General features: G+C 34.3%; 1 protein-coding gene across 3 annotated transcripts in view; it reads left to right on the forward strand.

Moving 5' to 3' along the window:
* FBXO8 (F-box protein 8) overlaps window positions 1-11,305 on the forward strand; it is a 47,905-nt gene extending 36,600 nt beyond the window's left edge. For 2 of the 3 annotated variants that reach the window (XM_029938677.1, XM_029938683.1), the window contains exons 4-6: window positions 2,410-2,528; window positions 3,724-3,920; window positions 5,064-5,892. In XM_029938677.1, coding sequence (XP_029794537.1) covers window positions 2,410-2,528; window positions 3,724-3,920; window positions 5,064-5,251 — 504 coding nt within the window. In that variant the 3' untranslated portion in view covers window positions 5,252-5,892. Of the gene's footprint in view, window positions 1-2,409; window positions 2,529-3,723; window positions 3,921-5,063; window positions 7,360-9,605 lie in introns of those variants that run through there. The other variant, XR_003908386.1, reaches the window with a different exon arrangement.
* Window positions 11,306-12,188: the final 883 nt, after the last annotated feature.

The raw sequence follows: 12,188 nt of genomic DNA on the forward strand, positions 1-12,188 counted from the left end.
TGTGCTGAGAGCTCTAGTCCTCATAAGTAACTCACATGTTAAGTGTTCTAAAGGGATCTCTCTGTGCCATTCTTTTAAAACCATATTAAAAATTAAAAAATACTTATACCACTTATTAAACAAATGTACAGTTATTCAACAGATCTCATACTATGTTTACTTTTATATAGTTCATTGCTTACATAAGATAGCAATTCAAATGGTTGCCAGCTTGCTTATTGAAGAAGATTATAATCTGTCTCATGCCTTTTCCCATTTCACTTTGGTAGCCCTTCTAAAGTAATCTTCCTTTCCAGAGGAATCCCAGGCTTGAAAAACAATGCCTCCTTTCCTGAGAAAACCAACAGAGTTGGCTTATTTTAAGCTGTGTCCCTAGTTTTCAGGCTTGGGTTTAAAACTGACAGAGTTGATGCTTACTCCCTGTATATAATTGATTTTGGAGACTTCAAAATTCTCTACACATATTTTCCTTAAAAAAGGAAATTGTCAACAGCATATTTTTAGGATCTTACCTGAGGCAAATGCCAATGTTAATTTATAACTAAGGAGCATTAAATGATGTTAAAATGTACATATTATATTATATAATTAGAGAATTATATACTATTTTATGGATCATATAGTGTTTTTTAATATTGTATAATGTTAAAAATTAGAATTAGTTCTACATCTCTTAAATACTGGTTTACAAGTAGGTATAAATAAAGAAACTATTACATAATATCTAGTTGACATTCTTCTGTCTTTGAATCACTTAGATTAAAATTAAACACTGGTAGTACTTCTGAAAAATTATTAGTCTTTTAAATGGAGGAATTTTGGAGAGAAATCAAACCTGAAAACTTTTGCTAAATAGATCAAATAAAACATACAGTCAACTCTCGATTATTCAAACTAATGGAGGACAGGATGGAACAAGCATTAATATTTCTTTAGTTCCTGCCCCCTCAGATAATTGCTGAGAGCCTCATTCCAAATTCTTGGGCTTTCCATCTTGACCATGTTGCATTTCCCAGCCTCGTATCTAGGATGCAGCCTGAAATGTGGCTTACAGTTGAGTTGACAAGGACATCTCATGCTATCATAATCTGCTCTTTTATATTGATTTTTTAAATCAGTGCCTTAACACTGACTTTTACTATTAAAATTCACATGAGAAACTGATAATATTGCCATTGGGATAGTATCCTGGTGGCTCATAAAATTAGTTTCATAGTTAAAAATATTATGTTTGAATTACAATTTACAGATAATTATAACCTTCCAACAGCATTACCTCATGGTATCAAATTGCTTTTTAGTGTTTTTAGTATAACAATGTTATGATACTTTTTATTTTGAAGAGTCTTTTATAAAAATTCTTTCAACTTTTTGAATTCTTAATGGGTGCAATATTTCTGAGTACTATATGTAACTGTTTGTAAAAGGGAAGAAATGCTGAAGGAATTTATGTGTGAAAACAGTATGTTGTGTGTACATAATACATCATTTTCTCTACTAATTAAGTGCACACAGTGTGCTATTATCCAGACATAAGTATTCATGGGAACGCATGTATCTGGATAACTACGAGTTGAAATAAACACACCTGCCTTTTATTTCAATAACTGCACATTCAAATCCACATAAGGTAGTTATTTGAATGTGATCTCCACATACATGAGAGAACATTGGCTTCAGTGTTCGATTTTTTTTTGTTGATGTTTTGTTGTTGATTTAAATCTAAAATAGGTATAAACTGTGGATAATGCTTCTCTGGTAAACTTTGCATGCAGGGAAAAGGAAATTCAAAGATAAATCCTATGAAAAACCATTGAAACTCTTTTGTCTTATTATAGATTGCCTCACTATGTATTGAAGCTAAATTCTTATAGAATGTAGCAATGCTTAAAGCCAAAGTGTGTGTGCAGACCATAAACCCACCTGGAATTGTGCCTACTTTAAGTTGAATAATTTAATTATTTTTTAAAATCGTTGTTCTTCGGTGTGTGGAATCTTTTTTTCTCAAGCTATTCTCTTGAATAGTGTATGTCTTTAAGAAATCATGTTTTCTATTAGGCAGTAGAAGTGTTTGTTAAAAGGCTTAAAAGTCTAGAGTTGCTTCTCTCCTGCCCCCACCATTTAAGCCATATTTTTGTATAGTTAGTTTTAACTGACATGGGACAGAAAATTGAATTATTATTTCTTTAGGAGTCTTAACTTTGAATTTCCTACTTTTCATTGCATGTAAACTATCAACCACAAGTAATAGTTTCAGTTCAAGTTCTAGCTTGTATTTTGCATGTTAAAGCTATAAAAAGTCTATTAATGCTGGAAAGAATTTACGGCTATTGTTTTGCTATCGCCTAATTGTTAAAATTTATAAATAAAGACTGACTTTATTTATGTAGCCTTGTCTTTCTGCCTTAGGGAGTGAACTACTTTATGTCCAAGGGTATCCTAGATGATTCACCAAAGGAAATAGCAAAGTTTATCTTCTGTACAAGAACACTAAATTGGAAAAAACTGAGAATCTATCTTGATGAAAGGTAAAAAAAAAATTTAAGTTTTCTTTAGAAATTAGCTAACTAATGCTTTTAATGAGTTAAGCTTTTCTAGAAAAACTATACCGCACAGCAGTCATCTAGCTGAGAACTTTCTCTCGTAGCTATTTATAACGGCCATTGCAGCCTACAAGCCGACAAGCAGTATGTGAACAAATGAGTATGCCTTCTTAAAAATGTTTCTTAGTTATTTTTGAGAGAGAGACAGAGACAGAGAGCACGAGCAGGAAAGGGGCAGAGAGATAGACACAGAATCCAAAGCAGGCTCCAGGCTTTGAGCTGTCAGCACAGAGCCTGACAAGCATGGCTTTTTTCTAGTAAAGTTGAATTTATGAAACAGGTGGCAGGCCATATTTGGACCACTAGCTATGATTTGCTTATCCCTACCATAAACAATTGATAGAAATTAAAGATTATGATCTTACAATCATGGTTGGGTTCAGCAAGAATTGAAGCATATTATATCAATGTATGACTATTTATTAGAATGCCATATTAGAATGTAAATTCTATATGCCAATTAGAATGTAAAAAATACTTATATATGTACACACATACTTACACAAATATTTATATAGTTGTAAATAATCTAAATATTCATAAATAGAATTGTTACATCCATAAGAAGAGATACTGTGGAACCATTAAAAAGAATGATTTAGGTCTGTGTGTAAAGACATAGAAAGCTGTTCACAATATACCATATGAACTAGGAAAAGCAAATACTAAAAATATATATAGTTTGTGTTGACATTTACAAGTCCACATAAATAGTTGTTACCTCTGGTGGTGTGGATTGGTATTGAAAGTGAAAACTCTTCATTATTTTTATGGTTAAAGGCATAAAGAACTTTGTTTTTATTTGGATTTAGCCAAATAGATGCTTGAAAAGAAGCTGTATTTTTTAATGTTGCTAAATTTATTTTTTCTTCATTTTATAATTAGAATTGCTAGTTTCAGTTGCTTTATAATAACCTATTTACAAAAGATTTTAAAATTCGTGTCTTAAATAATCTTAATTGGATTTTTAATTTTAAGCATTATATATTTTGTAGGATTAGTGGGTCTCATAATCAGTAACAAAGTATTCTCATTCAAAAAGATGATGATTTATGAGTTCTTTTCATTTTCTTAGTAGAGAAATGGTAACTAAAGCTGTATCTTTTTCTGTTTCCACTAGGAGAGATGTCTTGGATGACCTTGTCACGTTGCATAATTTTAGAAACCAGTTCTTGCCCAATGCACTGAGAGAATTTTTTCGTCATATCCATGCCCCTGAAGAGCGTGGAGAGTATCTTGAAACTCTCATAACGAAGTTCTCGCATAGATTCTGTGCTTGTAACCCCGATTTAATGAGAGAACTTGGCCTTAGTCCTGGTAAGAATATATATAAAGTAAATTCCTCACATCTCCCTTCCCGACTCCAGGTAAAGATAGTGGTATATGAGCCATTTTTTCTCACCTTGGGGAAAGGTACGCTCACTCATTACAAACCACTTCTCCTAGTACTTGTAGCAATCACTGACTATATGGAATACAACCTTTATGTGAGCTTATAGGAACAGTGTCGTGACTGTCATTCATTAACAGTAAACATACTGTTTTTTAAGTTTATTTATCTGTTTTGAGAGAGAGAGAGAGAAAGAGAGAGAAAGCAAGCAGGGAAGGGGCAGAGAGAGAGGGAGAGAGAGAATCTCAAGCAGACTCTGCACCTCCAGTGTGGAGCCTGATGCAGGTTTGAGCTTATGAACCGTGAGGTCATGACCTGAGCCAAAACCAAGAGTCGAGTGCTTACGTGACTGAGTCCCCCAGATGCCCCTACACATACTGTTTGAGAAAGAAAGTGAGACTTAGCTATAAATTCTTTAAAATGATTCTTGCCTGAGCATTGCATGTTATTACTAATTTAACTAAAAACTTGAGAAATCATTTTTAAAGCTTTTCATAGTTCATATATTACATAGATTGCACCTAGAATTTTTCTACTAAAATTTAATTTTAATACAATGAATCTTTTATTTGTGCATATGAATATATGTCTGTTTGTGTGCAGTATAGGCCAAGTATCCTGCATATTTTTTCATTTGACTGAGCTTTACTTATCTCTTCATAGCAACAGCTTTATTGTGCTTATCTTATTAAGTAGAGATTATAAAACATTTACCCATCATGAAATTTGGTGAAAATGATTTTAGAAGATATACTGTTTAGCAGCCTTATTAAGACTGCAGGATTCTGAAATAAAAACACTCTAGTAGCAGCAAGTACTTGTAGCAGCAAAGAAAGGAAGTATCTTGAGGTTTGTTACTTTTTTGATAGTAAGCATCAAATCCTGCTTTGGGCATATAAAGACATTTTGTTGTTGCCACATGCTGCTCAGGTTTGGCAATCTTTTCCTTAAAAATTTACGTTCTAATCTTGATTTCTTTAAATTATGACAATGTTTCACATTATAGAGTGCCTTTGGGACCACATTTTCCAAAGCAGCTAATAATTTGAGGTATTTCTTTTTCATTCCAGATGCTGTCTATGTACTGTGCTACTCTCTCATTCTACTTTCCATTGACCTCACTAGCCCTCACGTGAAGAATAAGATGTCAAAAAGAGAATTTATTCGAAATACCCGTCGTGCTGCTCAAAACATTAGTGAAGATTTTGTAGGGCACCTTTATGACAACATCTACCTTATTGGCCACGTGGCCGCATAAAAGCACAATTGCTAGGACTTCCATGATTAATTTCAGACTAAAGTTACCCAAGGACTGACTTAGCGGATGTGGGGGTCACATTAGTGCTGGTCATTCTAGCCTCTGTATACAATCAGGCTCAAGTGTACACCTTTTTTTCCTTTTACTCTTTTCTTCTTTTAGTAATTTCCTTGGGGAGCTAAAGGATTTTACAGAATTTTTCTTAATTTTGCTTATCATGTTGTGCACAAAGCAGAGCCATTGTCTGACACAGCTGTTTAAGAATGTTCAACTGACATTATACTCTAAAAGGTGGTATATTTGTGTGTTAGATTTGCTTGAAAAACTATTCATTTTCATTCTTTTTAAAAATACCATGTAATGTGTACATATTTAACTAAAGAGATTTATAATCATAATTATTTTATTGTAAAGATTTTAACTAAAGCCTTTCCTTTTCCTCTGAAACTGGGTTCTGAAATTTATTTGATTCTGATCAGAGCTTTTTACTGTCTTCATAAAAGTTGGATCTGACTTGGATGAAAACCAATGCCAGTTTCTCTTTCCTTTAAACTTTTGAGAAGAGTATTTATTCTTTTGTTCCTAGTAATAAGCAAAACAAGCACTTATTTTTATAATATAAATTCGTCCTTGACTTTCCACTTCTTAAAGTTTCCTCATTTTTAACGTTTTAGTCATGTCTCAATAAGTCCTTTAAACCATTTGAGATAGCAAAATATATTAAATCTAAGATTTACATACATAGGAACAGAATGTTGTTAGAACTTCTATCTGATGTAATTAGTCAAACTTTACCATTCTCTTAACTTGATAATTTGTGTTTAGAATCAGCTGAGTAAGGGGTATTGTGAATGAATAAATGTTCTTTATTCATTCATTCAAAAATACGTACCAAAGGCCTTCCATGTAGTAAACACTGTGTTAGGTAGTAGTGATACCTGGGCCCTGCCTTTACAGATGTTACATGAGTGGTAACAAAAGGACAAATACTGCTTCGTGGAGAGCAATTGTATGAAGCTTAATTAATAATTATTTAATTATGAAACACTTAGCATTGAAATGGTAAAGGACAGTATATTGGTGATGGTAAGCCAGAAGTGTTCTGGAAATACTGCTAAGTGAAAAGCATCAACTTTGAAATGAGACATTATGTGATGGGTAGAGCTCTAGTCTAGGGGAGGAGCTTGGAAGAGTAGAAACTTGGAGTAGAGCTGTACAATCCCAACTTCTTTCCAGATCTGGTCCTAAGCAAATAGTGGTTTGGTAATAGTACAACTACAGTGATGTCCTACATTTTTCAATGACACCATGGAAGGTCATCAAACATTCAGAAGTCAGAGGGACTTTTAGACTCTGGGAATAAACAAGTTCTCCGATCGTGAGGCAAATATCTAAATTTTCACGTGCACAATTTCAAACTCCATGCCAAGATAACTCTAATTTAACTTCAAAAGTAATGTAGGGAAAAGTTTCAGAAGATGGTAATGATAACAGCATTGTTTCTATTTTCCAGTGAATGGCAGGCATCTTGCCCTATCTCCTTCTATCCATCTCTTTTCTTTCCTTCTATTTCTTCTTTTTTGTATCTTTCATTTCCCAACCTTTTCCCTTTTTCCTGTTTAATTTTTCCACCCTGACATGTTTATGAATGTAGACTGGCAGTATTCTTTTTTTTTTTAACACTTTCTTTAAAATTTTTCAAACATTTAAAAAAGTTAAGAGAATCCCTATATAACCACTATGTAGATTCTACAATTAAAACTTAACTGTGCTCACTTTACCATATATTTATCTCTCTCTCTGACCATCAGTCAGCTCATCTTAATGTGTGATACAGATAATCCAAGTTTCAGACATCAGTACATCTCATTCACTAGAGATCCACTTTTTTTTTTCTTTATAGGTAGAATTTACATTCAATGAAATGCATAAATCTTAGGTATAGGAATCCATGAATCTTCATAAATGCATATACCTGAGTAAACCAAGCCTGAATCAAGATAATCAACTTTGCACAACCTATTTATTTACAGGTGATATTTGCACTACTTCACGTAGAGTGTAGAAGCCTTGTGACCACATAGCCGTTTGTTGTCTTACAGTCACAGGTATGACAGATAACGCATGTTATAAACTCCACAGTGTAACTTGCTTTGATTGTTCATATACATTTTAAACAAAAAAAAAACTCGTTTATATTTACACCATTATCATTTCTAATGCTTTCATTCCTTCCTGAAAACCCAACTTTCCTTGTAGTATCATTTATGTCAGCCTGAAAAATGTTAACATCTAATACAAGTCAGGCCTGCAGGCAGTTTATCAGAGTTTTCTTTTACATGAAAATGTTTTTTTCTTTTTGAAGAATGCTTTTGCATTCTGTGTAACTCTGTGTTGACAGTTTCCTCCCCTGCCCTCTTTGGCACTTTAAAGATATTCCTCAGCAGTCTTCTGGCCTCCTCAGTTTCCTTTAAGAAGTCAGTGTATTCAGCTTGGGTTCTCCCTGTGTGTATAATCATGCCATTTTCCTCTCACAGTTTTATTTTGTCAAATATTTTTTGGCCTCGTTTTCTTTTTCCTTTATACATATGCTAGAACTTTTGATGTCATCTCACATCCTTTTTTTTCTTTTTAATCTTTTTTTTCCTCTTCAACTGGATTATTTCTCTTGATCTATATTCTAGGTCACTGACGCTTCTATAACCATCCTTCTTTTAAGCCCATTCAGTGAATTTTTCCTCTTAACACTGTTTCTTGGTTCTAGAAATTCCTTCTAGTTTTTTATAATTTACATTTCTGTACAGAGATTTCCTGGCCTCATTTATTCAGCCGATTTCCCCGTACAACCTTGAACAGAGTTAAATAGCTTTAAATCTTTGTCTGCTCACCTCATCTTTTTTGACTATCTCTTCTTTTGAGAATAGATTATATTTTCCTATTGGTTCAATGTGTTAACTATTTAAATTTTGTCCTGGACATGGTAAATAAAATATGGTGGAACCCTGGATTATGATATATTTCCCCAAATACATATATATATATATATATGTATATATTCTTAAGCTGGGAGTTAACTGGCAGAACTCAGTTGCATCCTCTCGCTCCCCTGAAGTTGGTGGCAGCTCAGATACCAGTTTACTTCTTTAACCTGGCATCTTTTTTTTGTGTGTACGACCTCAGAGAGAAGCCAGAGTTTGGGGCACAGTTATACACAGAAATCAGGGCACTCTCTCTGGTTCTGTTCTTGCCGTTATTTCTTAAGTTTCTAGCAGCTGCTGTGGCCACAAATTCTGTCCCATGGCTTGCCCCCAGGCAGAAAGTCTAAAAATGGGAAAAGTCATCCAGTGCTATCTCCTAAGCGTTCTCTCCTCTGTAGGATCAGCCTATATTGGGTTGCTTTCCATAACTTTCAGGTAGTTGATTTCTATATTTTATCCAGGGTTTATGGTTTTATCTGTTCGAGGAAAAGCTACTTGGCCATCATTTGAAGTAGAATCCTCTTTATTGGACAGTACTCTTTTTAGTACTTTTTAATCCTTTTTAAAACAATTTTTTTATTGATGGAGAGCATAAGCAGGGAAGGGGGGAAGTGGGGGAGGGAGACGGAGAATCTTAAGCAGGCTTCAGGCCCAACATGGACCATGAGATCATGACCTGAGCTGAAGTCAAAAGTTGGATGCTTAACCAACTGCCACCCAGGTGCTCTTTTTCTACTATGCTTACTGACAAGGGATTTATTTTTGGCATTTTAAAAACTAACTATGTTTAAATGCCCTATTAAAAAAACTGTCATAACAAATGTTTACTGAATGCATAGCTCAATTAGAAATTCAGCATTTTCCACTGGAAATCCCACTGGGTTTGGGGGAAAGATGTTCATTACGGGAGAATGTTCCCTATAGTATTGGAAGGACATCAACATTCCTGGATTTTGCCTGCTAGATGCCGGTAGCATCCCTCAGTCATTATGACATACAAATACTGTCTCCACGTATTTCCAAGTGCCTGAGGTTGGGAACTAGTGGACCTTCTTTCTGAAGAAACAAGTTTATCTTTGTAACACACCAACTCCTTATGGTACATCTGTTTAAAGTCTTTCAGTATCTCCCTTTCTACAAAACTGTGCCTCCTTAGCATGGCATGTAAGACTCTGTACAATCTGGCCTCTGCTTATCTCTTTCTAAAGCCTCATCTCCAGCATTCCTCAAATGTGGTCTGGTCTGTCTTTGCCTTTTACAAGCTGTTCTTTCTGAGATATCCTTCTCTTCCCTCTATATCTAAAGTTCCCGTACTCATCATCTAAGTTCCACCTTAAATATAAGTTATTCATCAAAGCTCTCAAATCCTGCCTTAGATTAAAGAAGGACCAGAGGAAAAGAAGGTTTGCGAAGATTAAAGAAGGACCAGAGAAGCGTGGGATCCCAAGAGCCAGGGAAGTGGAGTTTCAAGAAGGATGTTGAGCTTGCATTTGGTGCAGCCCAACCAAGTAGTCTTTTTTCCCATCTACACTCAAGCCTCCTCAAGCCCACCTTCTTCAGTGCTTAGGCAGCACATACATTAAAATTGGAACAATACAGAGGCTGAGTTTTTAGTTACTAGTAGTGCTAATGGCTTTTATATTGTCTCTAACCAAATATTCTCTGGCCTGGCATGTAATCTGAGCTCTTCTGAAACCCACAAGAGTACATACGGTCCACTACAACCCGGACCTGTCTACACCTTTCATCCCCACTAAGGGCTGTGCTGTTTCAAGCTTGGAACACACCAGATCAACTGGGTACTGCTAGTGCATTTCTCCTACATAGTCACCAGTTCGGTTTTCTAATACATGGAATTTTTTTAAGAAAGAGAAGGAAAAAGTGCTTAAAACCTTTGGGTCCTGCAAATATATCATCAACAGGATTTTTCCTAAGTATATTTTAACACCCTAATCTCAGTGAACTCTGTATTTTCATCCTTCCATTAATTTTGCTCCCTTTTATTGGGGAAAGTGTGCAACCTCTCCCTCACATTCACTTGTTGAAATGTTATTTGTCCTTCAAAGTTCTCTTAGACTCTTTCCCCTCCAGAGACAATTCTGGCAAGTGGAAATTTTATTCTTGTATCTCCCTCAGTACCTAACAGAGACCTTGGCCCAGAACAGTTAATAAATCCAACTGAACTATTTTAGATCCAGTTTAGTTTCTACATAAGCACATAGAAAGATGGCTTTACTATGCCCATTTAAAAATAAATATATTTGGAGCCTTCCGTTGTATACAACTTATTAATTGGAATATATTAGAACTTTCTAAAGCATTTTAAAACATAAATTAAACTGTGTATTCTAGATATATATTCATCTCTAGAGGACTTCTAATTTTAAATAGTTTGATGAATTACTACTTTAAGATTGTCTTTTTTTTTTTAACTTCAAGAGTTTAAGTCATTGATCTTGCCTACATTGATCTTTTACACTTTTTACAATATGATAAATATGGTGCTCCATGAGTAAGCTTATTCAGAAGTCATTACATTTAAAATAATAACTTGTTTATTGTAATTGGAGTCTGTTTTCCTGTGTTTAAAGTGAACTTCTTAAATAATACTGTTCACTGCCTAGTTTCTTTTTAAGCATTCATAATTGAATATGTCCACTGTGAGAAGCCATCCTAAGGAAAGGATCCAAAATAGGGAAAAGGCAGTACTTACACCATTAGTTCTGTCATTGTTTTCAATTTAAGAAAGAAAGGAGCTAACTGGAATGCCCACAACTTGGGGCTTTTAAAACAAATAACTAGCAGATATGTGAATGTAAACCATGTCCCAGACACTATGCTAGGCACTGGTAAAGTAGACCAAATTACATCCTTCCCATGTATTACTGTGCAGCTATGATGTTTATGAGTAATATGTGAAAGCAGTTATAAATAATGATGAATACCAAAAGGGTATGAATTATAAATATATGTATATGTATACATATATATGTGCACACATATTACAGTTACTATGTAAGACACTGCAAAATCTATGAATGGAAAAAGAGACGAATAAAATCTATCAAAATATGGATAATGTTTTTTTTCTTATTTCCTCTTTCAACTATTATTAAGGATCATATATTTTAGATAAAACTAAGTAAATTCATCAAACTATTCATAAAATAAAGATAAATGGTCCCCCTAAGTTAACTAGTTTCTCCTCAGACTGTTTCCATGTATTTTTATCCAAAATGTGTTTTTTTTTAAAGACACTTGGTTGATCTGTTAAATTATTTCTGGACAAATGTTTTGTTTTTAAGCTTAGAAAAGTGGATTGTTTCATATTATTTTTGTCTAATCAAATTAAAGACCAACAAGAGAAAGATACCAAATCTTTACTGAGAAAATTTTCATTTGCTTAAGAAAAAAAAAAGAAAAAGAAAAAGGGCTTTCTTCTTGGCGTGGCTGGGCAGGAAGGTTGGATTTAATTTAAAATGATTAATGAGATTTTGTCAGGCTCCTTGACTTTACCACCGCTGCAGTTTGTCAGTGCAACAACCTGGGAAACCCGGACGCCACTCTGTCGCCCAAAGCCACTCTCCCGGGAAGAAATTAACGGGCAGACCTGGTGTCAGGTACACGTCAGTGGCCTCGTCCCTTGGGTATTGACAGTTTAAAAGTCTGAATCAGAAATATGTAAGTTCTGGGGACACACGTACCTGAGATGCTGTTTTCACTCTCTTTGCATGTGGCTAATCACTTTTTAAATAGTTAAGTTGTTGATGCTTTCTTTCCAAAGGAAACCTTTTAAAACCAACATTTCTACTAACGTCTCTCCGTCTCTCCTCCCTGATTTGTTTTTAAAATGAAAATAAACAAGGATTGTAGGATCTCAGGTCATTTGCTGTTTTTCTGTTTTTTTCTTTTTAAAGAATTAAGGTGAAGTGTTTTTTGAAAAATGAAATAATTTTTCA

The sequence above is a fragment of the Suricata suricatta genome, chromosome 1 (assembly GCF_006229205.1).
Source record: "Suricata suricatta isolate VVHF042 chromosome 1, meerkat_22Aug2017_6uvM2_HiC, whole genome shotgun sequence".
Lineage (NCBI taxonomy): Eukaryota > Metazoa > Chordata > Mammalia > Carnivora > Herpestidae > Suricata > Suricata suricatta.